The sequence below is a fragment of the Leuresthes tenuis genome, unplaced genomic scaffold (assembly GCF_036924035.1).
Source record: "Leuresthes tenuis unplaced genomic scaffold, fLeuTen1.0.hap1 SCAF_3, whole genome shotgun sequence".
Lineage (NCBI taxonomy): Eukaryota > Metazoa > Chordata > Actinopteri > Atheriniformes > Atherinopsidae > Leuresthes > Leuresthes tenuis.
In genome coordinates, this window is record NW_027325357.1 from 2,220,001 (window position 1) to 2,246,970 (window position 26,970).

A 26,970-nucleotide genomic window follows, 5' to 3' on the forward strand; every position below is an offset into this window, starting at 1 on the left:
GTTTGTTATGTGGTCAATAAGTTTGAATTACGTTCAGAAAAGTGAGCCTTTGCTTCAGATTTCTTCCTTTTCTGCAAGTCTGACTTTGCTGGATTTCTTGATGAATGAAAACAGTCTCACACTCAGTGCGGCTACATGAGGGCCATCGGATCGGATTAATGGCTAAATTACAATAAAACTGAGTTATTCAGCTCATTTAACAACCCTAATCTGACAAGAAAAACGGATCGGATCGAATTAAGACCCTGAGATAACTCGATCCAAACGTAGACGACAGCGGAGCTAATCGAGCGTTCTGCGCATGCTCCAGATTTTTTACCGCGATCGTCACCCGGAAATGGAAGGAGACGATATTCCTGTTGCTGTCGTCAGAAAGAAAGAAACAACGCGATGGAGAATGCGCCGTTGTGCATCGTCTGTGCCATAACCAGCTCATCACAGATGGAGAGGGACGCAGCTTCATCTCGCTCTGCGTTCGCCATCTTTCTGAATGCCTGAGTTTGTTGTTGTTGGTGGTGAAGACGCCAACAGGAAGTGGCTCTATTAGCGATAGCTGAAATGGGGACAGCGCCACCTATGGTACCGGGGTATGACCTGCTTTGTGCCAGTGATTCCATTCATTCACCGCCATATATCCAAGGATAATTACCCTCAGATAAGGAGCAGAACCCAACTGTAGCTGTAATCCAGTTAATCTCATCATGTAAACCCACTGAGTGAGAGCTGGAGCTCAGACATCAGGGCTTTTTAGGCAAACTGAATGCTCTGTCTAACCGTCTGTCATGTTTCTCAGAACCGGACTTCGTGGGCTCCTTCTCCATCCCCGACACTCACAGTCCAGACGACGATAAAGTTTATTTCTTCTTCAAGGAGAAGGCGGTGGAGGCCGGCCAGTGGGACAAGAGGGTCTACAGCCGGGTGGCTCGAGTCTGCAAGGTATCTAAACCGTATTTATGTTGCTCTCAGAGGACTGACTGCTGAGAACATGTATAAGAAAAGAACAAAGAAACTGTGTGTTTATGTTAACTGGGACATGGCAAACCTGAACGACAGCAGGTGGAACATCTCACAGCTCTTTAATTCAGGCTAAAGCACAACTTTCCTGAGGCTTTAATGAACTTTTCAGTCACTTGAGCAAAATGTATTTTTTGGAACAATCTGTGAAAATTGTGAGATGGAGACATTTCCCAGAGGCTGCTGCGTCTGTAAGCCTGTCTAACCGTGTGTTTTCTAACAGATTGACCCAGCCACGAACATTTGTTTTAACCAGAACCGTGTCCTTTGTTATCCTAACCAATAGCCTCTGTGAGCGTATTATGAAAGAAAGTAATTATGAGTGGGAGGAAAGTGAAAAGGTTCAGTGACTGGAAAGCATTGTTTTGGACAAGATTCAAACCAGCGATCTGATGCACGAGGGACTGTGGACTGGCACCTCCTGCCTTCCCCTCCGTCATTTGTGGTGAGACGTGGAGGGTTTATCTGAGTTTACACCCCAGAAAACAAAGCTGAAGAATGTCTGGATGTGAAAAGTTAAATTTCCTTTGGGAGTCGTGACTCCCAAGAAAGCGCTCTGAAAAATGAGAGGCCGAGGAAGGAGCACTCTTTCATAATTTCCTGAGTCTTTCCAGCAAAAAAGCGCCCATGTCGGCATTTCTGGTTCAGTTTAACACATTATCAATAAAATGAGGATAATTCTGGCTGTGCCTAGAGGCAGTGGAGCTCCTCCCCCTCAGAGTTATGTGAATGAATTCCTCCTCTGGACAAGACGCCACTGGGACACCGTACAGCAGCATCGTGTCCTTGCACTTCTTTTCATAGCAGCTTCTTTAGGGCCTGCAGGAGTCACTCCTCTCCACATGTGACACCAGCTCTGAGCAACCCTCACGGTTAATGGTGGAGCGGGCGGTGGAGAACCCAAATGCAGGACTATTACAGGAGAAAAGGATCAGGAGAATGAGATCCTTCCCCAAGTGGAGGAGTTCAAGTATCTCGGGGTCTTGTTCACAGTGAGGGACGAATGGAGCGGGAGATTGACGGCGGATCGGTGCAGCGTCTGCAGTGTTGCTCTGCACCGACCCGTCGCTGTGAAGAAGGAGCTGAGCCAGAAGGTGAAGCTCTCGGTTTACCGGTTCCTATCCTCACCGATGGTCCCGAGCTGTGGGTAGAGACCGAAAGAACGAGATCGCGAATACAAGCGGCCGAAATGGGTTTCCTCCTCAGGGTGTCTGGGCCTCCCTTAGAGATAGGGGGAGAAGCTCAGTCATCTGGGAGGGGCTCGGAGTAGAACCGCTGCTCCTCCGCATTGAGAGGAGTCAGATGAGGTGGCATCTGGTTAGGATGCCTCCTGGACGCCTCCCTGGGGAGGTGTTCTGGGCCCGTCCCACTGGGAGGAGACCCGGGGAAGACCCAGGACACGTTGGAGAGACTATGGCCTGGGAACGCCTCGGGGTCCCCCCGGAAGAGCTGGAGGAAGTGGCCGGGGACAGAGAGGTCTGGGTTTCTCTGTTAAAGCTGCTGCCCCCGCAACCCCCGGATAAGTGGTAGATAATGGATGGATGGATGGATCAGCAGGTAGAAACAGTGGGTGGACCGACCCAACCGACAGAGAAACAAGAAAATCGCTGAGAACCGCAGCAACATACGAGGAGAACCGGGGGATATATACCGAGTACTGAGGCAGTTATTACAAGATGAAGAACAGGTGAGAGAAGAAACCAGGCAGCGATAAAACTAACAGAAGGGAAATAACACAGCTGGACCCTCATTTTTACCACAGCAGACCCAGGACCCAGGACCCAGGACCCAGGACCCAGCCTGAGAGCTCAGACTAACATCCAGACAGAAACGCAGAAGCAGCAACATGTCAGCTCCACAAACCGGCTTCACCGTCACTCCATTTTTCAGTGTTTCAGGTTCAGAAAGATCCATTTTAAGAGCTGTTGTTTATATGTGTGACATCCCACCAAGTCTGAGCTGTGGTGGCGGGTTCTGGGGTCGTGCTGATACGGGCTTATCGATGCTGCATTCACTTACACATGGAAACGTGGGATTTCCCATTCACACCGGGGAAAATCAAGATGCCTAATACATGTTGAGTAAATATAAAACCTTTAATTTGATTTAATAAAACGTTCAACTAAATGCTGGTAGAGCTCATTTATTTGTTCAGTTCTTGTCTAACTGTAATTAGTTGTTAACGGAAAAGCTAAAAAAGCAAAAGGGAGGCAGCCTGTCAAGATTCATAGTGTGAGGCTGGAGGAAAAGGAGCCAAAGGCAGGACTTCCAGACCAGATAGCGAAGATAGGTGGCAGATGAATGATGGTTTAAACCAAACAAAAGGCAGGATAAGCCAAACTGTAAACAGAACAGACAGAAGAAGAAAGAACGAAAGGACTGGAAACTAACCGAAAACACGGCATATGACCACGGAATAATAACATCCCATGAGATGACGGAGAGCTACAGATACAGGGAGGGTGTTACCAGGCAACAGGTGTGAACGAGACCAGGAGACAAGACCACGACAACTGAGGACATCTAGGGATAAAAATAAGCAATAAAGCTCAAAGAAAAGAAGAACAGAGACCAAACCAGGGCACCAAGAAGTAACTAAACCCGAGCAGAGACTCTGAGAGCCTGACACGGGTTGAGATGTTGGAGCTACTTCAGACACTCAGATAAATGTTCTCCTGTAAAGTGAAAGGATGTCTCCTTGTGCTCCCATCGTTCCAACCTGGTCTTTATCTGTCTCGCTTCCTCTCCTCTCTGCCTCCACACAGAATGACGTCGGGGGGAAGAGGAGTCTGATCAACCGCTGGACCACCTTCCTGAAAGCCAGGCTGGTCTGCTCTGTTCCCGGCCCGTCTGGGGTCGACACGCAGTTCGATGAGCTGGGTAACAATCAACTCTTCCCTCCTTTTCCTTCCTCTCAGGCTGCAGGCTTTTCTTACATAATCTTTCTGGAATAGGCCTCAAACATCCCGGTGCGACTCGCCTCTTCTCGAACTTTATCTGGAGTCCTATTTTGTCCTTTTTCGCCTCCAAACTCCAACAACTTCTGTCTTTCTCAAAGTGTCTTTCAGATTACTTCTAACATGGTATTAAGCGGCGACTTCAGTCCAAATGTTGAATATTAAACAGCCTGTATGTTTTTCTAGAGGACATCTTTGTTCTGGAGACCAAGGACCCTCAGAACCCGACCATCTACGGCGTCTTCAGCACCTCCAGGTGAGAACATGTTCAGTCCTTTAGCTTCTCCAGAGGTCTGAAGGTGCAGCAAACTCCTGTGTGCAACATATAATGAAAATAAGGATGTTTTAACTCACTTAAAATGAGTATAATTAAAGACGGCGTGCGTCGCTCTGGTCGCCCCCGTTGTTTCCACGGTGGCCCAGAAAGGACAAACCAAACAGGGTCAGTGACAGCTGTGGTTTAAAGCTTTAAGCTGGTGTGAATAATTTAAAAAGTTCTTTCTTGGTGTCTTTAAATTCAGTGCATCTGCAACGATTTTAGGACTTTTTGACTTCTTAAGTGGCTCGCAGTCCGGCTGGCACGTGCACGCCCAGCTGTGCAGAAGACCAGAGGTCGGGTGTGGGTGGGTGTCTGGGGTCAAAGGTGAAGGGGCCCAGCTGGTTGTGTTTTTGTAACCCTGAAGTATAAAAGCAGCCCCACCTCTTTTCCCTCATCTCCTCCCTTTCCTCTTTCCTTCCTTTTATCCTTCCATCTTTGCTGCTGTGTTCAGGTTTCGTTTTAAATATTTTTCCTTCCTTTTTTGACATTTCATCCAATCTCTTTCTGCCTTTGTGTTGTTTCTAATCGTTCCTGAACGGTACAGAATATTCTTTCTTTCTCTTTTGAGTCCCTCTCCTCGTGCTTTTAACCTTTTCTGCAGCCACCAACTCCTCTCCTCTCTCCCACAGCTCGATATTTCGTGGTTCTGCTGTGTGCGTGTACTCCATGGCATCTATCCGTGCTGCTTTCAACGGGCCGTTTGCCCATAAGGAGGGTCCTGACTATCGCTGGGTCGAGTACAAAGGCCGCATCCCCTACCCGAGACCTGGAACTGTGAGTTCACAGACACATTGTTGTTTTTTCAGAGTCAGAGAGCATCCCTGCAGGGTGGGGATCTACCAGGCTGCATTATACAGGTCAAATGAAAAGATTACACACAGTCCTGTTTAAAGGTTTAAAAGGTTCTTCAGATGCTTAGATTCTCATCCATCACACAGTCCCAACGGGGAGGTGATCGTTCCAAATTCATCTCACAGCCAAAGTCATGCAGCACTGCCATCAGTCATAACAACAAGGAGTTCTGCAACAGATGTTCGGGCTCCCCAGGAGACCTGGTCTCAGCATCATGGAGTCGGTGTAGGATTACATGAGGAGGCCGACGCAGCCTGAAAGTCAGGCCTCTAAGTTTTCATTCTCTGTTCGCTGCACTGAGGTTTTAGAACAAGCTAAAATAATTCACTGCACGCCTTCTGAAATCATCCCCACTTTGCTGGTGATGGTGCAACTTCTCTTTGCATGGTCATGGAAGAAGATCTTAGTCCATGTCAGGAGGCTGCAGGACACCTGCACTTTTGCTTCTGTATAGTTTATGTTCTGCGGCGCCGTTCCTGACCTGGCGAGTTGTGGCTCGTGCCAAAAGTGACATCACAGCACCTGCAGAGCGTCAACCAGCCCAATAAATGATGTGTTAAACATAATCTGCCCACACTTTCAGGGCGAGGGTCACTAAAAAACTGCAGGTTTAAGTCTCACATCCACCAAAGTGAAGGCAATAAAGCTGTGAAACAGTTTCACTTTGAAAACTCTGACATCTGTGTTTTTATTGTATAAAATTGTCACAGAAATGGCAGGAAAAACACTTGAGGAGGAGCTGGCAGTGTCTGTCACCGTGGAAGCTCCACAACTCACCACTTTTATTTTCTTAAACTGCCACCTGAGAGCTCAGATCCAGCCGTCTTTGTTGTTTGTTTGATGAATTAAGAATTTCCTGTGAGGTCGGACTCCAAACCCACGGAACATCTGGAATGAAAACAACCTGATGAAGCAGGGAGCGGTCCAACCTCTGGTGATTTAACACCCGAGCTGCCAACTCCTCCGGGACACTTCAGCTTGTGGTGATTTCAGCTCTCTGTGGAGGGCTGGTGAATCATCTGGCTGATTGCAGGAGAGGCGAGCTGCGTCCCGAGCCGCGTCCCGGGAGGCGAGCTGCGTCCCGAGCCGCGTCCCGGGAGGCGAGCCGCGTCCTGAGAGTAGAGCCGCGTCCCGGGAGGCGAGCCGCGTCCCGAGAGGCGAGCCGCGTCCTGAGAGTAGAGCCGCGTCCCGGGAGGCGAGCCGCGTCCCGAGAGGCGAGCCGCGTCCCGAGAGGCGAGCCGCGTCCCGAGCTGCGTCCCGAGAGGCGAGCTGCGTCCCGAGAGGCGAGCCGCGTCCCGGGAGGTGAGCCGCGGCCTCTCGTGACCTTCTGACCACCGGCTCGCCACAGAGACATTAACGGATTCCATACTGCTTCATCGTGCTGCACGTTTCCTCTCCGAGAGTAGAGCCGCGTCCCGAGAGGCGAGCCGCGTCCCGAGCTGCGTCCCGAGAGGCGAGCCGCGTCCCGGGAGGCGAGCCGCGTCCTGAGAGTAGAGCCGCGTCCCGAGAGGCGAGCCGCGTCCCGAGCTGCGTCCCGAGAGGCGAGCCGCGTCCCGAGAGGCGAGCCGCGTCCCGGGAGGCGAGCCACGTCCCGAGAGGCGAGCCGCGTCCCGAGAGGCGAGCCGCGTCCCGAGAGGCGAGCCGCGTCCCGAGAGGCGAGCCGCGTCCCGAGAGGCGAGCCGCGTCCTGAGAGTAGAGCCGCGTCCCGGGAGGCGAGCCGCGTCCCGAGAGGCGAGCCGCGTCCTGAGAGTAGAGCCGCGTCCCGGGAGGCGAGCCGCGTCCCGAGAGGCGAGCCGCGTCCTGAGAGTAGAGCCGCGTCCCGGGAGGCGAGCCGCGTCCCGAGAGGCGAGCCGCGTCCCGAGCTGCGTCCCGAGAGGCGAGCTGCGTCCCGAGAGGCGAGCCGCGTCCCGGGAGGTGAGCCGCGGCCTCTCGTGACCTTCTGACCACCGGCTCGCCACAGAGACATTAACGGATTCCATACTGCTTCATCGTGCTGCACGTTTCCTCTCCGAGAGTAGAGCCGCGTCCCGAGAGGCGAGCCGCGTCCCGGGAGGCGAGCCGCGTCCCGAGAGGCGAGCCGCGTCCCGAGCTGCGTCCCGAGAGGCGAGCCGCGTCCCGGGAGGCGAGCCGCGTCCTGAGAGTAGAGCCGCGTCCCGAGAGGCGAGCCGCGTCCCGAGCCGCGTCCCTAGAGGCGAGCCGCGTCCCTAGAGGCGAGCCGCGTCCCGAGAGGCGAGCCGCGTCCTGAGAGTAGAGCCGCGACCCGGGAGGCGAGCCGCGTCCCGAGAGGCGAGCCGCGTCCTGAGAGTAGAGCCGCGTCCCGGGAGGCGAGCCGCGTCCCGAGAGGCGAGCCGCGTCCTGAGAGTAGAGCCGCGTCCCGAGAGGCGAGCCGCGTCCCGAGCTGCGTCCCGAGAGGCGAGCTGCGTCCCGAGCCGCGTCCCTAGAGGCGAGCCGCGTCCCTAGAGGCGAGCCGCGTCCCTAGAGGCGAGCCGCGTCCCTAGAGGCGAGCCGCGTCCCGGGAGGCGAGCCGCGTCCCGAGAGGCGAGCCGCGTCCCGAGAGGCGAGCCGCGTCCCGAGCCGCGTCCCGAGAGGCGAGCCGCGTCCCGAGCTGCGTCCCGAGAGGCGAGCCGCGTCCCGGGAGGCGAGCCGCGTCCTGAGAGTAGAGCCGCGTCCCGAGAGGCGAGCCGCGTCCCGAGCCGCGTCCCTAGAGGCGAGCCGCGTCCCTAGAGGCGAGCCGCGTCCCGGGAGGCGAGCCGCGTCCCGAGAGGCGAGCCGCGTCCCGAGAGGCGAGCCGCGTCCCGAGCCGCGTCCCGAGAGGCGAGCCGCGTCCCGAGCCGCGTCCCGGGAGGCGAGCCGCGTCCTGAGAGTAGAGCCGCGTCCCGAGCCGCGTCCCGAGAGGCGAGCCGCGTCCCGAGCCGCGTCCCGGGAGGCGAGCCGCGTCCTGAGAGTAGAGCCGCGTCCCGAGCCGCGTCCCGAGAGGCGAGCCGCGTCCCGGGAGGTGAGCCGCGTCCTGAGAGTAGAGCCGCGTCCCGAGCCGCGTCCCGAGAGGCGAGCTGCGCGTCCCGAGAGGCGAGCCGCGGCCTCTCGTGACCTTCTGACCACCGGCTCGCCACAGAGACATTAACGGATTCCATACTGCTTCATCGTGCTGCACGTTTCCTCTCCCCCAGTGTTAATGGACCTCCTCAGCATATCTGTCTCTCCATCTTCCTCATGTTACCGTTTCCTCTTGGAGAACACATGACGTTCCCCACAAATCAGCTTGAGGTTTGACACGATATGAAATCCATTTTTCAAAACCAACTCGCCTTTCTTTAATTTCCTTTCCACTTCCCAACTATTCATTTCCTTTCTACGATTTCTTGAGGCCCACAAAAATCCTCTGAGTTTTACTCAAATCTGTTTTGACAGGTCATTGATTCTTTGAGGTAAAATGTTTTGTCATAGCAGCAAAAAACAAATATAAAGCTGTTCCCTGGTACTCATATAACTAATAGTTATAACTTCCCCCGGCTCTTCCAGCTTTTGATTCATATTTAGAGGATGTGAATAAGAAAAGGTTCACAGAGACAGAAAAATTAAAGTGCAAACATGTATTTATGCTCATTTTTGCTCATTGTGGGGAATAGAAACAACAAATCATGTCTGACCTTGTAAAGAATAAGACGAAGTGATGACTGAGCTGACAAACCAGCATCTTTCAGATATTCAGACATGAGAGGAGTTTTCCTTTTGTGGATGTCCACCACAGTCGTTGTTTTTCTACTCCTCAAGATTAGTTTCAGGTTAGAACAACGACTTCTTCCACTGAATTACAACCATTAGCAAAGCAGCCGATCTTTTTATTCACTCCTAAGCAAGAAATCTGTTGGTTTCCTTAGCTAGGATATTATTTTTGAATTGGCTCCATATGAATTAATTGGATTATTTTGAAATTAATTCATTGGATTATAATTACAATGAATTGAATTCCAATTGGCTTGAATTGGACTTTATTACTTAAGTGCCTTGAGATGACAATTGTTGTAATCTGGCGCTTTATAAATAAAATAAAATTGAATTGAATTGAATTGAAATGAAAATGTCTCTTTTCTAAACATCACTTCAGATGTGCTTCGCTCATGAATACAAACCCAACATCTGGTTGTTTCCGCTCATGGTGGATTGTTGCTGTTGGGATTTTCTCCATAGAAAGAGTCGTGACCATTAGAAACCCGGCCTGTAGCGGACTGTAACACTGTGGGCTTTAATGGACTTGTTTTAGGGGTGGAAACTTGTTTAAAGAACACATTTAAAAGTGATAAAACAGGAGATTTCTTCTCTGAATATTGGACTTGTTTTTTTTTCTAATCTTTATTGGATTTGTGACTGACAAGGCCCAGATGGTCACAGGACACAGATGCAGGGAGATTTCAGAACAAGGTGTTTTTTATTGTGACACAGGAGAATTACCTGAACAGAGCAAACCAACAGGCTGTTAAACTCCTATAAAATATACTCGAGGAGAGTATGAAAATTACTAAACAAAGCTCTCTCCACTCTAGCAGGAAAACAGAAAGGCTATTAAAGATTACAAATTAACTCTCGCTCTCCTGGTGAGGCGGACATAAACAAAGAAGTTATTAAATCAAAGCGCTCCACTAGCGGAGGTTTCTATGAAAGAAAATCTCTCCAAAAATGGAGGAACGACAATCAGGCTATGAAAAATTACGTCAACTAGAACTAAAGCTATGGCAAAAGTCTTGCAAACAAAAAGGCTCTGCAGGAGGGCTACAGGCACTAGGATTCAAGGCTTGGAAGTTTACGAGGGATTCGAGGTGCGAGGGTGAAGAACTGAGGAGGTGCGACACACTGGCCCAGGACAGAGGGAAACAGACTATTTAAACACATGAGGGAGCAGATGGAAACACTTTGGGATCAGGGAAGACAATCAGACGTCTGACACAAGAGGAAGGGCAAGGTACCTGAAACGAGAGGAAGTTAATATTTCAGAATAAAACAGGACCAAAAGACTTCAGAACAAAACATCTCACAGGTTCCTGACAGTGACACCTCAGATGGAGCCGCTCAGGTTTAAGCTCTGTTCCCTCCCCTGTCTCCAGTGTCCCAGTGAGACCTACGACGCTCTGCACAAGTCCACCAAGGACTTCCCAGACGAGGTGGTGAGCTTCATGCGGCAGCACCAGCTGATGTGGGAGCCCGTCCTGCCTCTGGGGGGCAGGCCCATCTTGACCCGAGTCAACTCGCCCTACATGCTGAAGAAGGTTGTGGTGGACAGAGTGGACGCTGAAGACGGACCTTACGATGTCCTGCACCTGGGCACAGGTGAGGAGCAGATCCCTTTTGGATCAATTTGTTTTACAGAGAAGAATTTAGGCTTATGGCAGTCATTAAGAACGAATAAATGGTGAAATAAGTGGTTAATTTGCTCATTTGTTGTCTGTAAACATCACTTATCTTTTAATGAACACTGAAAACACAGAGGTTTGTAGGGCTGCAGCTGCAGTAAGTCGGTGTGTGTTTGTAACGTTTCTATGAGCCTGTGTGATTAATGACGGGGGTAATTTAACTGCTGGTGACAGGCCGAGGGGCCAGAGGTGCGCCGACTGCTCCATATATCCCCACTAAGTGGATTCCTCTCCAGCATCTTTCATCTCCCCATCAACTGCACATTTACCTGCATGAATAATGTTCCTTCTGCTCTTTCAAGTGTTCAGATTTCACATTGAAGAATGTTTCCAAATACATTTCCTTCACTGTCCTTTTTAAGACGTATCATTTAGCGTCGCCACGCGCTCTTATCAGCGTGGTTTACTCTAAAATGAAATTATAGGCCGTAAAGCTCTACGGTTTACTTTGAGCTCATACATTGACTTATGGCTGCTCGTGTAGTTTTAAGCTCATCTTTTGCAAGTGGAGCTGAAAAAAATCTATGAACACACTACTCTGAGCTCCCTGTCCTTCCTCTGTTGGCACACTTGATCTGACTTATTCCCATCAAATCTTTACGTTTATGACACAGATAATAATCCACACAACACTGTATGAGTCTATTTGTTTTGTTACTGTCATCAAATCCTTTGAAAACCAGCAACATTAGTCCATCTTTCAGGACTTTCTGCTCTCGCTCTTGATCTCAAAGCCGGTCATTTTGTATTTAGATCGTATGAGGTTTACAGACCTTTATTAACACAGTTTTATAATTGGCTTTAACAGCTGAGCACTGCTGCTTTTGCCTGATCTTAATCATACAGGAGGAAACGGTGCAGTTGTTTGGGAAGATATTGGGTGGAGGATGATTCCCCTTTTCTTTTTCTGGTGATTATTTGGACCTGCAGGATGGAGTTTATACAGCATACTGTATTTTTATTGTCTGTGCTCATGGTATCATGTTGTATATATAAAGATAACTTTACAAATCAAAGAAGAAAAGCAAGAACAACAACACTGTGATGCTCTGGAGTTAATGACTAATAACAGCATTTTAACACTGTGATAACTGCCATTCAAGTATTTAAAAGAGATACTTTCTATCTCCAGCTTGTTATTAACGAGGTTATCAGATTACACAGACAATTAAGCCTGTGAAAAAAAGAAATTAGCCGAGATGCTAACTGCTAACTGCTAACCGCTAACTGCTAACTGCTAATTGCTAACTGCTAACTGCCGCTACAGTTCACGATTCAAGTGACATTCGTGTAATTTCACATCAGTTAATGGTCTTATTTAATTGTAATGAAATGTATTTTAACTCATAGTTTATAGACACTACAAAGCTTTTAAAGGAGATGTTTTATATTGTGTTATTGGCTGCGTGTCCAGTGCCAGAGAGCAGTCCAAATCCAACCATAGTTGTCTTATCTTTACTGTTTTTATTGTTACTATTTTCTGCTTTTAAAGCAGGAAAATGATCTGACTTTAGCTGCATGGTTTAAATCAGAGACAGATGCTGAGATAGCTTAAAGTAAAGTTTAGTTTCTTATTTTCTCTCCAGGTTTCCTGAAGTCAAACTTTGATCATTCAGCCTGTTTTTACACACAAAGCAACAACAACAAGGCATCTAAATCAGTTTGTGACTGAGAATGATTAGAAACAGCAAATCAGCTCATTCTCAGTAAATTTCAGGACTGAATGTGAATGTTTGAAGTACAGAAACTGATTTAAATACAGAAGAGCTTTGATATTTGAACTGTAAATAATCTAAAACTGTCATTTTTAAGATGAAAATGTGTTTTAACTAGTCTAATTATCTATCTAATATAGATTAAAGTGTTTGGGGTTTATTTAAAAGTCATAGATTAATGACTTTTGGGTTTGAGACCTGAAGGAAGAAGAGATGCTGAGTTAAATGTCTCTTCTGACACACACAGCGTACAGTAGTCTCAGTGTGGTGATCACAAACAGCTGCAGACTCGCAGTGAAGCCTCTGAGGGGTTCACAGGGAACATCCCGACGCTGTGTGCGCACGTGACAGTGGCGTGATATCATAATTGTGTGTGCGCACGTGACAGTGGCGTGATATCATAATTGTGTGTGCGCACGTGACAGTGGCGTGATATCATAATTGTGTGCGTCCTCGGCTGCTGATTTGTGCTCCATGTGGTTCTGATGGAAGTAAACGTTCTTACATGCAGTGTTTGGTTTTGGTTTGAGAGACCAAAGAAACAACCATCACGAATGCTCCTGTGTTACCGTGGCAACGTGTGCCAAAAAGTTTTTTTTGTTATTGTGTTTAGTTAAATGAGTTATTAGAGCTTCACATGCTGTCTTTTGGTTTAAAAAAGGCTGTAGCTGAGAAAAAGGGCGTTTTTTAAAAATTATTTTCTTTATTTGACAAATATCAGCGTGTTGACCATTAAAAAAAACTGTTTTTAAAAAGGTTAATGTAACTTCATCAAAGCTGCAGGCCATTAAAATGGTTTAAATGTCGCTCACAGGCTTTAATTTCTCTCCCTTTGATTCAGAATAACTGGTGTTGACTGCGGCTGTTTTTATGCTTTTATAAACCTTTTTATAAACCTTTTTATAAACCTTTTTATAAACCTTTTTATGAACCTTTTTATGAACCTTAAACATCTCACTTCTTACATGGATATAATTCAGATGAGCTGATGGTGCACCATGTTCATAAAGTTTGGCAGAAGAAGTCCAGCCGGGCGCTTTTTTAGCAGCATCTCTAAGGAACAAGCTGTTGTTAATAGCTGTGCATTTATCTCTATGCTTCTACCCCCACCCATAATAAAAGGCCCCCCACAGCCTCCATGCATCCGATGTCCATCCGTTATCTTTGGATTGAAGTTTGGCTCCAGTAGCTGATGGAGAAATGCTGCTAACAGAGAAGCTAACTGCAGGCCTCAGTGGTTTATTCACCTTTCAGCCTTATTTGTTAATGCTTCATGTACTTAATTCAGAGGTCAAATGTATTTTATAGAAACATTAACTGGGCCTGAACCTGTTTCAGTCGTTGGTTTCTTCGTTTCTAAGGAGTAAAGTAGAAAATAAGCTGTTATTATTATCTTTCACACTTCATTTTTATTTTGGTTTGCTTTTGGTTTCAAAACCTCAAAAAGAATGATCCAGTATGTGTTTTTTCTGTGTGTTTGAAACACAGCAGACCCTCTCATTAAGGTCTCACTAACCCATCAATCAATATTCTCCTTCCTCTGATATTTTCCAGATGATGGGAAAGTGGTGAAGGCGGTGTCGGTCATTAAAGACAACTGGGAGACAGAAGAGATCATTCTGGAGGAGCTGACCGTCTTCCAGGTGAGATCCAGATGTTACTAAAGATGTTCCAAAGACAGAAAGCATGTTTGTCTCCTTTCTTGGTTTCAGACTCATCACCCAGGACTCTCTGCTGGTCAGAAATGATGTTTAATGACATCAGTTGACTCTTTCTGCTGCATTTTATCCCACAGAACACTTAAGCCTGATATTTCTGGTTCTAATCAGCTGTGCCCATCTGGCGGCCTGCACCATGAGGGACATGTTTGTCTGGAAAAGTACTTTAAAGCAGATATTAGGGCACATATTTCTCAAGGTCCTCTGTGTAAATAATCTATCAGGAAAGGAAAGGAGAGAGAAGCAGGAGGAAGAATAAATGAGGGAAAAATGCAGGAATACGTCAGGACACAAATATGGGGAGCAAAGACAGAAATAGAGGAGGAGATGCTTTGAAAGGAAATGAGGAAGTGGAAAATTAAAGCACCACAGTAAAGCTGAGCACAGGTGGAACAAACAGGATGCATCATATAAACAGTATTTTAGCTGAAATTAAAGCGGGAACGTTTCCATCCGGCTCCAACAACGCCGTCCTGCCTCATCAAACCATGAAACTGCAGCTTTTGTTTGTTTCCTGTTGACTTACGGCTCGCTTTGAGCCTCGAGAAGATAGTCTGCACCCTGTCTGGGTGTCGTTGGCCCTAAGAGGCCAGCCAGGCCACTTTCTCTGGCCCTCCCTCGTATCCTGCTCCTCCTGTGGCCCCCCCACCCCTCTTTCCATCTGACCCGTCGCCTCAGTGTGGTCAGGGGTCGATGACTCCTTTTGTGAGATGCTGAAACAAGTCAGTGAGCCAGAAAAATGGAGCTGTGGGGTAATTCTAAGCCCTCTGAAGACGTAAAAGACTTATTAGATTTGTAATCTCAGTAGCTGCCCTGACCCATAAGTCAGTCCCAGCGTTTAATGCTGCTCTGAGGAATTCCTGGAGCTCCACCAGCCTGAAATATTACCGACGTTGAAGAGTCCGTTTCTGTTAGTCCGTCCTCATTCCAGCATTCCTGCAGGCTGCTGACAGATTTCTTATGTGAAAGCCTGTTTTTCAGGAATTATTCTTTTCTAATCATAGAATGTTTCAGAGTTTCAGACACTTTAAAGCAGTGCAGCTCTGCAGCGAAGTGGCATCACGGCGAGCCGCTGAGCTACACGACAGACCACAGAGTTAGGACCAGAAAGAGTCCAGGAAAGGAAGAGGATCATGGGAAATATCAGAGAAATTCATCTGTGGTGTGAGAAGAAACTGTGGAGAACTGAGTTAGCCACGTTAGCTAACAGTTTGCTATCCCAGTGTAACAAAACCAGTTGTCTGGAGTAATAAAAAGAACTAAAAACAGAACCAAACGCCCAAAGATCAGCTGGTGGGTTATCAGTCATACGACCCATTGTGTAACAAAACAGAAGGAGAGTCATTCAAATGCTGAATGTTATCGCTCCCTCGTGGTCGGGGTCCTGACAGCCTGATGGAGGCAAAGCAGCTGTACGACGTGCTTTCAATCTTACTTTCTACTTCTCATCTGGAACTCCATCAGATCTCTTGGTACATAATCCTCTGGTCTGAAATAAACACGTTTGCAGCTTCTGTAGTGAAGCGCCGTGTGTTCATGTGCAGGAAAGCTAACTCCCTTTAGCTCCTTTAACTGAGAGAATCTGCCTCATAACATGCAATAAATCGATAAGTAGCAAAATATCAGGCGGAAATTGTGATTTAATCTGCTTGAAATGATTCATTTGGATTTTATACTTTATGAACAACGAGGAAATTTTGTTTTATCTACAGAAAATTAGATCAATATTAACTTAAAGAAGGACAAAACAAGCTTTGTGTGAAAGCACCACTTTGGGGGAGGAACAATCAGTGGATTAATATATAATAAATAAAAATCTCAGAACACTTTCAAACATCTTCTCACACATTTATTCACATGATTCATTGGTTTTTTCAGCCCAATCAGAAACCGTCATGATGACCAGATGTTTTCATTAAAACTGTCTTTTCTACATTCACACACCTAATTATGACCCAACATGCTGAAGTCCAACAGGTTTAATGGAGTTGTTCAGCAGCCTTTGAAAGGTATGAATCCCTCAGGATTCCAAACTGAGGCTGATAAACAGCAGTGAAAACTTACCTTTACCTGAGCTCTGGAGTAAAATCCATCAAAGGCTGAAATCGGACGAACATCAGGCAATAATTCTCCTTTTTATCCCGCAGAGTCCCATCCTGAGTATGGAGCTGTCCACCAAGAGAGTAAGTCTTTTCAGCTTGTTTGTGTGTGTAACTGCCTGTCTGCGCAGTTCTGTGATTGGATCTGATTTTAGGTTTTATTTGGAGAGGCTTTATTTAGGTGAACTGCTCTGTTTCCATGTTTTAGCAACTGTGGTTCAGACTCTGAAAGGTTGAGTTTAAGTTGCCAAAAAGATGAACCACAGCGGAATCCAGTGAGTTTCCCTCATTGTGGGATATATTCCCTCATATTCGTGTGATCCTGATAGTTCCTCATAAAGACAAATTAAGATTAACACATATGGCAGGTTTTAAAGAAGCTTTTGGATCTTGTAAAAGTGAAAAAAGAGCTAAAGACTTAATAATGGGTTTTTAAAGATAAAATAGATTAATGTGTCTTTTTAATTGTCAGGTTTATTCATGTCAAAGAGCTTCTAAACATATGAAGCTTTGGACTGATTGAGTCTCAAAGGAATATTTAGGTTTAGTTTAAGCTTCAAATACATAAAGTATATATCTGTCCCAACGTTTCTTTTGTTCACTGACTGTTTAGCACAGATTAACCTTCCAACCTTCAGTGTCTCTAAAGGAGAAGATAGTTTCTGCTTAAAGGGGAACTCCGGTGTTTTTAAACCTTATTTCTGGCATGAAATACATTCATCTACTCACTGAGAACAGTTTGGTGAAAGTCGGCGTCCTTCAGAAGATATTTAGATAACTGGAGATCCATATAACGGAGTGAACGGGGCTTAGAGGATGCAGCCTCTGAATAAGGCATTATCTGTCTTTATTTCACCAATACTTTAAGAAGAATGAATGAATGAACGTGTGCTATAGCTCTGTTAGCTCATAGCTCTGTTAGCTCATAGCTGCTGTTATGTGGCTACTTGCAGCTATAGGAGAGCTAACGGAGGGATTTCTACACAGGCACTCTACTGGGACCACTTCATCCACACACATGGCATATTTTATTTGTGAATAAAATATTACTTAGTGAGACTTTTAAATCATTGCATTCTGTTTTCAATGATAAAGTAAGAGATAACCACGAACATATGTGAAGAATATCGATAGCGGAGGACTTTCAGATGACCTGAGCCTTAAAGAGGTGTGAGAAACCCTTCATGAACATCTCTTTCTCCCCGGTTTCCTCTCCTGCAGCAACAGCTCTACGTGTCCAGCGAGGACGGCGTGGCCCAGCTGGGGCTGCAGAGGTGCGAGTTGTACGGGACGGACTGCGCCGAGTGCTGCCTGGCCAGAGACCCCTACTGCTCCTGGGATGGACAGACCTGCTCCAGATACTTCCCCACCAGCAAGAGGTAGAACTGCTCAGGGCCGGCAGAGCTTAATCAGCCAAAAACAAAGTTCAAACTCAGGTCACACAACATTTCTGAAACATACAGGCCAACATCGGTGTGTCATGTCTGTTCAAACATGGTTGGGTGGAAGTTTTACCTAAAATATCACATTTTCACACAAAAGTCCTAAAAGAAGCTACAAAGAACTCAGTGAAACAACTGAGACAATCGTGTTGTTTGTGGTCCAGAATGATCCATTATGTTCATGTTTGTATTTATCAGACGCTTTTATCCAAAGCGACTTACAAATGAAGATATAACAGCTTTATAAAAGCTAACAATAAGCTCCATAGAAGGAACCCAGGAGTCCGACTCTGTCAGAGGGGACAGAGCAGAGATAGGGTGCAGGCATAGAAGGAAGTGCAGAAAGATAAAGTGCAGAGATAGAGGGGGTAGGGAAGTACAAGGTAAGTGCTGGGATAGGAGATGCTCTCTGAAGAGCTGGGTTTTCAGGAGCTTCTTGAAGATAGACAGGGACGCCCCTGTTCTGGTAGCGCTCGGTAGGTCATTCCACCATCGTGGGACGACACATGAACAGAGTTTGGATTGTCTTAGGCGTGGTGTAGGAGCTGCTAGACGACAATCCTGGGACCAACGGAGGGACCCAGTTGGGACAGAAGCCTTTGCAAGAGCATTCAAGTAGATGGAGCCGTTCCATTAAGCTCTTTGTAGCTAACATCAGGGACTTGGATCTGATGCGGGCGGCTAAGGGCAGCCAGAGGAGCTCAATGAACAGAGGGGGGGCGTGTTCTTTTAGGCTGATCCAAGACCAGACGCACCGCCGCGTTCTGGACCATCTGCAGAGGTTTCACAGGCTGGAGACCAGTTAGGAGACCAGTTAGGAGACCAGTTAGGATACCAGTTAGGAAACCAGTTAGGAAACCAGTTAGGAGACCAGTTAGGAGACCAGTTAGGAGACCAGTTAGGAAACCAGTTAGGAGACCAGTTAGGAGACCAGTTAGGATACCAGTTAGGAAACCAGTTAGGAAACCAGTTAGGAGACCAGTTAGGAGACCAGTTAGGAAACCAGTTAGGAGACCAGTTAGGAGACCAGTTAGGAAACCAGTTAGGAGACCAGTTAGGAGACCAGTTAGGAGACCAGTTAGGAAACCAGTTAGGAGACCAGTTAGGAGACCAGTTAGGAGACCAGTTAGGAAACCAGTTAGGAGAGCGTTGCAGGAGTCAAGGTGGGAGATGACCATGGCCTGCACCAGGAGCTGGGGGGCATGTTGGGTCAGGTATGGTCTGATCTTTCTTATGTTTAGTAATGCAAAGCGGCTGAACGAGCAACCGAGGAAACATTATTAGGTATCTGTGAGTGTTAAAACAACGTCTGCCTCTGGGATTAACAGCTGGATCACCGGTGTGAGTGGGAAAAGGTTCGGACCCCGCTGATATGCAGTCGGACGGGTTGTTTACGGAGCCGTGTCACTCTCCCATGAGTTCAGGGGCAGGAAAACACACCTGACACACACTCTGAAAGATGAGGTGGTGGTAGAGTCATGGTCCGGGACATCTGTCTGTGGACTGAGCCTACAGAGAAAATGTCATGCGGAGAACGGCTAAAGAGTAATAAAGTCCTGATTGTAATCCAACATAACTGCTGCTGACGGACCTGAAGCTAAATGTTCTGCTTTCAAAGAACAGAAGAAATGACTCAATCCACTATAATGGTTTAATTGTGTTCCCCTCGTCTACCGTAGGACTAATGTGACGATCTGATGATGTTTTAGATCAAACATGCAAGTTTAAACAGGGCTTAGAAACTTCTATTCTTCTCTGTTCTGTTGAATTAGTTCTAACAATATATCTATAACTGTAAAAAACGACTGTAAAGTTGTTTCCTGTGAGTCTAGCAAAGATCAGATGAAACCGGGCTGAGCCGTGAACAGAAAAATGTTCAGGTGTGAACAGAAGGCTGAATTAAATGCTGTTTTTCCATCTGATGAAATCCAGCTGCAGAAAATGCTTCTGTGTTTGAGTCAGATTTGCCAAAGAAACCAGCAGTTTTAGTCCCTCGTGGCACAGATTGAGTTCAGTTTATTCATAAAGTCTTTAAAAGATTCATGTTCTCTCCCACTTTCCCAACATTCCTTTCACACATCTATCCATAATACAGATAAAATCCCAAAAGAACTCTTCTTAAAAACTGAATAAATGAGATTTTACTGCATTCATCCCCAAAGAGAATCTATCCCGCCTTGAACATCACGTGTTTCACAGGTTTTCCCTCTGCCCTTCTGAGCTTTGTGGACAGGAACTGAAGCCATGTCTCCTCGTCAGCTCTCCAAACGTCCTCGTTTTCTTTACCAGGGATTTGTCATCCTTGCTCTGAGACGTCTCCTCTTCATCTTTGAATTTGAGCCCAACTAATTCTGTGCATTAGATGTGCTTTTCAAAGCTCAACAGCTGCCGTTGCCTGTAGATGATACTCCCTTTTAACTCCCTGTTAACAAATTCCAGAGTTATGAAGAGAAATCTCATAAGCAGCTCATCATTTAAACTTAATCCAACTCGGGGGGGCGGGCAAAGCCTGGCCAGCTGTCACCCTGGACGGGTCCCCAGTCAATCAAGCTGCAAATCAGCTGGGATTCGAACCAGGAACCCTCTGGCTGTGAGGTGCAGCCCTCGTCCAAGTGAAGAAAAAAGGTCGAGAATATGCAAAGAAAGACATAAAGAAAGACACCAAACCTCAAAAACTACCTCATTCTACAATCAAACCGTAAATAAAGCAAATTAAAAACCTAAAAACAGCTGCTGACCCTGAAATAAACAGACCCAGAAAACCCTTCTTCTTCTTCTTCTTTATGAGGATGAAACTGATAAAGATGAACCGCACAGCTTCAGTCACAGAATGAAGCTTTTGTTGCCTTTTAAGCTGATTTCCACCGACAGAAGTGATTCAAAGCTGTGAGCAGGAATTTTATTTAGACTTCAGAAGCATTAAGACCCGGGAAGGCCCCATCATTAGTGAGAATACATAACTCACAGAGAAACTGCGGCAGTTGTTTTCCTAACATGGCTTCTGCAGGACTGAGCTGCAGCTCTTCAGTGCCTGTTATTATATGCTCACATTAATGTGCACATTCATCAGAATCCAACCTGTTGTTTGGGCTGTGGTCATTTTGATGACTTCATCTGGAAAGAACCAGCTGCGAAAATAAAAGAGTGCCACATTCTCTGAAGATCGAACGCCGGAGTGGATAAATTCATCCAGACTGAGACGGTTCGGTTCCGGTTCTAAAGCAGGAAGACGCTCCTCGCTGTGGCTGAAACAACACACCGTGTTTTCACTGCCTCCGCCATGCTTCCTTCTTCAGAAGCTTGATGTTTTGGGCTCAGAGTGGCCGGCAGCGGCCAGTAAAAACAGTGAGGAGGAGGATTTAATGGCGTTGTGCAACTTTATCAACAGGCACGACGTTATCTGCTGCTGTCAGCTGGGGTTTAACAGTGTGAGGAACCCCCAGCACACTCTTATTATCACGGATTTGTTCATCCCAACAGAACAGAAAACATCACAAGTAGCTTTTGGATCATGAAAGCAGAAGAAGCTCTGAGCTGATGTCTGAGAGGTTTGAATAAAGCATTTAATCCCATAATTAGCTCTTATTAAACAGTTATTTTCTCCTTTTACGCCACTAACAACACGGGAAGCATCTTATTAACGTTAAATTGAACCTGGGAGCTTCTTACAGCTCAATCCTCATTTGTTTGATTGAGGAGTAATCCTGTAAGTTCTGAAGTGGCCCACCGGGGTCAGGGGCCCATCGAGGGCCCCATGTCCAGGGGCCCCAATTATCTTACAGGGAGCAAATACACAAAGAGTGACAAACGACACTGACTCAAACGGACCAAAATCTAAGTGGAATATGAACACAAGCGGATGTGAAACCACTGCTTTAGCTGCTTTAGTTTGTGCCTCCTCGTCTCTTCGGTCCTGCAGCCTGGAGCCTGATTTTTACACAAGATTTTGAAGGATGTGTAGCTTGAGGAGTGAGGACACCGAAGGAGGTGATGTACTGTAAGGAGGATGCACAGGTGAAACAGATGATAAATACAGAGGTAAGTCACCCTGAGATGGGAGCTGACTGTGGATCCGTCAGCAGGGAAGCAAACAACAGCAGAAACAACTCAAAACACTTTTGTTTGCCACCTCTTTACATGCCGTTGGCTCATCATCCATCTACGGTTGGAACCGAGGGAATGAAAACAAAAGAAATCAGCATGAAGGTTTTCACGTGGTGAGCCACTAAGAAAAAGCAGGAGGAGGCTCTCTGTGGAGGTTCAGCTCCTTCCTCCTGTGTTTGAGGTGAAGCTTTTTTATGGGCCGAGCTCCAAAAACACTCAGAGGGTCTCCATGATGAGATTAACTGGATTACAGCTATAGTTGGGTTCTGCTCCTTATCTGAGGGTAATTATCCTTGGATATATGGCGGTGAATGAATGGAATCACTGGCACAAAGCATGTCATACCCCGGTACGATAGGTGGCGCTGTCCCCATTTCAGCTATCGCTAATAGAGCCACTTCCTGTTGACGTCTTCACCACCAACAACAACAAACTCAGGCATTCAGAAAGATGGCGAACGCAGAGCGAGACGAAGCTGCGTCCCTCTCCATCTGTGATGAGCTGGTTATGGCACAGACGATGCACAACGGCGCATTCTCCATCGCGTTGTTTCTTTCTTTCTGAGGACAGCAACAGGAATATCGTCTCCTTCCACTTCCGGGTGACGATCGCGGGAAAAAATCTGGAGCATGCGCAGAACGCTCGATTAGCTCCACTGTCGTCTATGTTTGGATGGAGTTATCTCGGGGTCTTAATTCGATCCGATCCGTTTCTGTCAGATTAAGGTGTCTCCATGAGTTGAATAACTCAGTTTTATTCTAATTTAGCCTTTAATCCGATCCGATTGCCCTCATTTAACCGAACTGAGTGACTCCTTCAGTTCAATTAAAGCAGCTTAATGCCACCATCCCCTTACAGCCTGGAATTCACCCATGTTTTCTACTTTGAGATGTTGGGTCTCTGTTCATCCATTTTAAATATCTGTTTAATCAAATTCAGGGTTTGGGGGGGGGGGGGGGGGGTTGAAGCCTATCCCAGCTGTCACTGGGCGAGGGGCAGATGTTGAAGCCTCCAGCTTCAAACTGAGGGGCTCTGGCCTGGTAGCAGCCAAGATCCAAGGACTTTCTGCAAACTGCATAAGAATATGTTTCACACACACACACACACACACACACACACACACACACACACACACACACACACACCAACCAGTGGTGACGCATGCACGGTTCTCGCCAAGCGTGTTTAGAATAAATCAAACTGAGCTGTTATGATTGGTGGAGTTCAGAGGTGTGGAGTTTTAAATAGAAACACTTGGAAGTAGATGCCTTATAATCTGTGTGTGTGTGTGTGTGTGTGTGTGTGTGTGTGTGTGTGTGCACGTTAGGCGGGCCCGCAGACAGGATGTGAAGTATGGAGACCCCCGGAGTCAGTGCCCAGCCTCAGACGACGGTAAGGACGTCTGTTTGAAACGTCTTCAGAGACAGCGAGCTGAGACTGTTTTTAGAAACAATGGATTTCCATCGTGTGGAAGAGATGGATCGACTCTTTGGCTCCACAGAACCCTGAGGGTGTCCTGGAGATGGGAAGGCTGTAAGGTGGGGTCTCTGGTGACTGAGCTCACCCCCCCACAGTGGACTGAGCTCACAGAGACCCCCCCCACGGTCTAGCTCACTGACACTTTAACCCCTTCAGTGGTTTTATTGATAAATCTGTGGATCAGATTCAAACACACACATCTTAAATGTTGCATATGTTATAAAATAAGCACAAAGCAGCACATCGAGTCAGTTTACTGTGAATATAGAAGATTAGAGCAGCAGTTCATCTCTATTTTAATCAATGAATCTGTCCTATATTGTTTTTATTAGCTGATCAATGTATAAAACGTTGAAGTTATTATTCAGTACATGTTGCTTGTTGCTGTCTTGTTTTGCTTTGATGTTAAAAACTCAAAAATATGGAAATATTTGGCTATTTTACCTAAAAAACTTAAGCACAGAAATAATTACTTCCTAATCAATCACTTGTGTATTTATTTTAGCGGCTCATTCAGAAACTGGAACACATTTAATCTCCTGGTTTAAACTTTCACTTCAAGTGGAGAATCGGCTCCCTCTTGTGGATGTTCTGTGTAACTGCAGCTCCAGAAATGTTTAAAAAGGTTTAAAATGTATTAAAGAAACGTTCAAATGTGTCAGAACTGTCTCATTGTTTCCCTTTGTGCCACAGAGTCAGACCTCATGTGGTTTCTGCCTCTCTGAAGCCTCAGAGCCTCTGACAGAGTGTCCTCCTCCTCCTTCTCGGTTAGATTCGGGCTCTGCGGCGGTGAAGGTGGTGTACGGTGTTGAGGGAAACTCCACCTTGCTGGAGTGCCTTTCTCGGTCGCCGCAGGCCGAGCTCACGTGGACGGTGGAGCTGTTGGACAGCCAGCAGCGAACTCTGGGTCAGAAGCAGGAGAGCGTTCAGGTGAACTTCATGTTTCTTCTCTGACTCAGTTTCTCATCCCATATTTACTCATGTGAAATAAAGAGCTGTGGCATTTACCTTCCCTCTTTTGACTGTTATTTTTAGGTCGTTTTAAATATTTTTTAACTGTGAATTTGTGTGTAAAAAGGCTCTGCAGCATCTGAGTTGTTTAAGGAGACGTTTTACCTGCTTTCAGTCACGGTTTGACTCCTTAAACTTGATTATTGAACCGCTCCGGTCGCCTTTTCCCAGAGGCAGCGGCAGCTTTTAGCTCGATGCATTATTATAAATATAATATATTATAAATGAAGACTCCCATCCTTTGTTTGGCCTTTTTTAAGCTTCTTCTTCCTTCTGGACGAAGGTTTTTAGTCCCAGTTCTGTTATTTTTAAGATACTTTCTCTAAAAGTAGCTTTAACCTTTTTATCAGGTTGTGTTTTCTAGATTTCAGGGAAACTCAGAATCCAACATGAACCTTGTTATTAATTAAACCTGCAGGTATTAGCTGAGTATTCACTGTAAACCTGGACCTCACTGGGCGGGGGGGTTACAGCTGAACATGACTCCACTGTTTAAAACTTATATTTAAATGAAGTTCAGTTTAACCTCATTGGTCTAACAGCTGTTAGTTGAATAATTTGCCTTAATAATCACACTATTTCTCACCATAAATCCACCGGTCAGTCCAAGAATCCAGCTGATTCTAAAATAAGATCCCGTCACCTTTCCCCCGGCCTGTCAGAAACTCAGCTGCCAGGACGGTTCTGCTCTGACCCTGGATGGTGGAAAGGATGTTGGGATCCGGCTCAAAGGACCAAATTCTCTCAAAATTAGTCTCCGAGTCGCTGGATACGATGAACACTAAAGCTGGCTGAGAGTCGTCTGACTCACAGAACGATGCTACTTATCTTAGTGATGTTTGCTGCCACATGATGTCATGTTTGTTCATCTGTGTGAAGCTCTTTGAGTTCAATTCAATTCAGCTTTATTTATAAAGCGCCAGATTACAACAATTATCATCTCAAGGCACTTAAGTAATAAAGTCCAATTCAAGCCAATTGGAATTCAATTCATTGTAATTATAATCCAATTAATTCATATGGAGCCAATTCAAAAATAATATCCGAGCTAAGGAAACCAACAGATTGGACCGAAACTTGTCTTCAGTCCAATCTCCCGTCCTGAGCCTGAGGGACTGTGGAAAGGAACGACTCCCTTTAACAGGAAGAAACCTCTGGCAGAACCAGAACCAGGAAGAAACCTCTGGCAGAACCAGAACCAGGAAGAAACCTCTGGCAGAACCAGAACCAGGAAGAAACCTCTGGCAGAACCAGGAAGAAACCTCTGGCAGAACCAGAACCAGGAAGAAACCTCTGGCAGAACCAGAACCAGGAAGAAACCTCTGGCAGAACCAGAACCAGGAAGAAACCTCTGGCAGAACCAGGAAGAAACCTCTGGCAGAACCAGAACCAGGAAGAAACCTCTGGCAGAACCAGAACCAGGAAGAAACCTCTGGCAGAACCAGAACCAGGAAGAAACCTCTGGCAGAACCAGAACCAGGAAGAAACCTCTGGCAGAACCAGGAAGGAAACCTCTGGCAGAACCAGAACCAGGAAGAAACCTCTGGCAGAACCAGAACCAGGAAGAAACCTCTGGCAGAACCAGAACCAGGAAGAAACCTCTGGCAGAACCAGGAAGGAAACCTCTGGCAGAACCAGAACCAGGAAGAAACCTCTGGCAGAACCAGGAAGAAACCTCTGGCAGAACCAGAACCAGGAAGAAACCTCTGGCAGAACCAGAACCAGGAAGAAACCTCTGGCAGAACCAGGAAGGAAACCTCTGGCAGAACCAGAACCAGGAAGAAACCTCTGGCAGAACCAGAACCAGGAAGAAACCTCTGGCAGAACCAGAACCAGGAAGAAACCTCTGGCAGAACCAGGAAGAAACCTCTGGCAGAACCAGACTCAGGAAGAAACCTCTGGCAGAACCAGAACCAGGAAGAAACCTCTGGCAGAACCAGAACCAGGAAGAAACCTCTGGCAGAACCAGGAAGGAAACCTCTGGCAGAACCAGAACCAGGAAGAAACCTCTGGCAGAACCAGAACCAGGAAGAAACCTCTGGCAGAACCAGAACCAGGAAGAAACCTCTGGCAGAACCAGGAAGGAAACCTCTGGCAGAACCAGAACCAGGAAGAAACCTCTGGCAGAACCAGGAAGAAACCTCTGACAGAACCAGAACCAGGAAGAAACCTCTGGCAGAACCAGGAAGGAAACCTCTGACAGAACCAGAACCAGGAAGAAACCTCTGGCAGAACCAGACTCAGGAAGAAACCTCTGGCAGAACCAGGAAGAAACCTCTGGCAGAACCAGAACCAGGAAGAAACCTCTGGCAGAACCAGAACCAGGAAGAAACCTCTGGCAGAACCAGACTCAGGAAGAAACCTCTGGCAGAACCAGAACCAGGAAGAAACCTCTGGCAGAACCAGACTCAGGAAGAAACCTCTGGCAGAACCAGAACCAGGAAGAAACCTCTGGCAGAACCAGAACCAGGAAGGGTGGCCATCCGCCTGGACCAGCTGGGGTTTGAGAAGACAGAAAAGAGGGAAAAGAGGAGGAAAAACACCATAACACCATTCAAAGGATACCTGCTGGAACAGGGAAACACAAGTTAATAACCACAATAATGTCACAGGGACATAAAATCAATTGAGAAATTAAACAGGAGGAAAAAGAGAGCAAAGTGAGGAAAGGTGTGACAGATGAGGTCCCCCAGCAGGCTGGGCCTATAGCAGCAGAACTATGGGATGTTTCAGGATTGTTGCACCTGTGCTGTAAAAATAAACCGGTTTCCTTGATGGGAAAAAAAAGACAGTCAAAAGGTAGCAGGAAGCCCCCCCATCATAAACCCTTATTCTTCCAGCTTCTCTAACATGAT

General features: G+C 46.8%; 1 protein-coding gene across 1 annotated transcript in view; it reads left to right on the forward strand.

Moving 5' to 3' along the window:
* Nucleotides 1-26,970, forward strand: part of LOC140302885 (semaphorin-3D) — a 150,247-nt gene that overhangs the window by 121,214 nt on the left and 2,063 nt on the right. The window contains exons 8-17 of the mRNA XM_072381413.1: nt 794-936; nt 3,780-3,894; nt 4,158-4,227; nt 4,920-5,064; nt 10,242-10,464; nt 13,817-13,905; nt 16,128-16,163; nt 17,301-17,458; nt 22,953-23,017; nt 23,877-24,034. Coding sequence (XP_072237514.1) covers nt 794-936; nt 3,780-3,894; nt 4,158-4,227; nt 4,920-5,064; nt 10,242-10,464; nt 13,817-13,905; nt 16,128-16,163; nt 17,301-17,458; nt 22,953-23,017; nt 23,877-24,034 — 1,202 coding nt within the window. The remainder of the gene's footprint in view (nt 1-793; nt 937-3,779; nt 3,895-4,157; nt 4,228-4,919; nt 5,065-10,241; nt 10,465-13,816; nt 13,906-16,127; nt 16,164-17,300; nt 17,459-22,952; nt 23,018-23,876; nt 24,035-26,970) is intronic.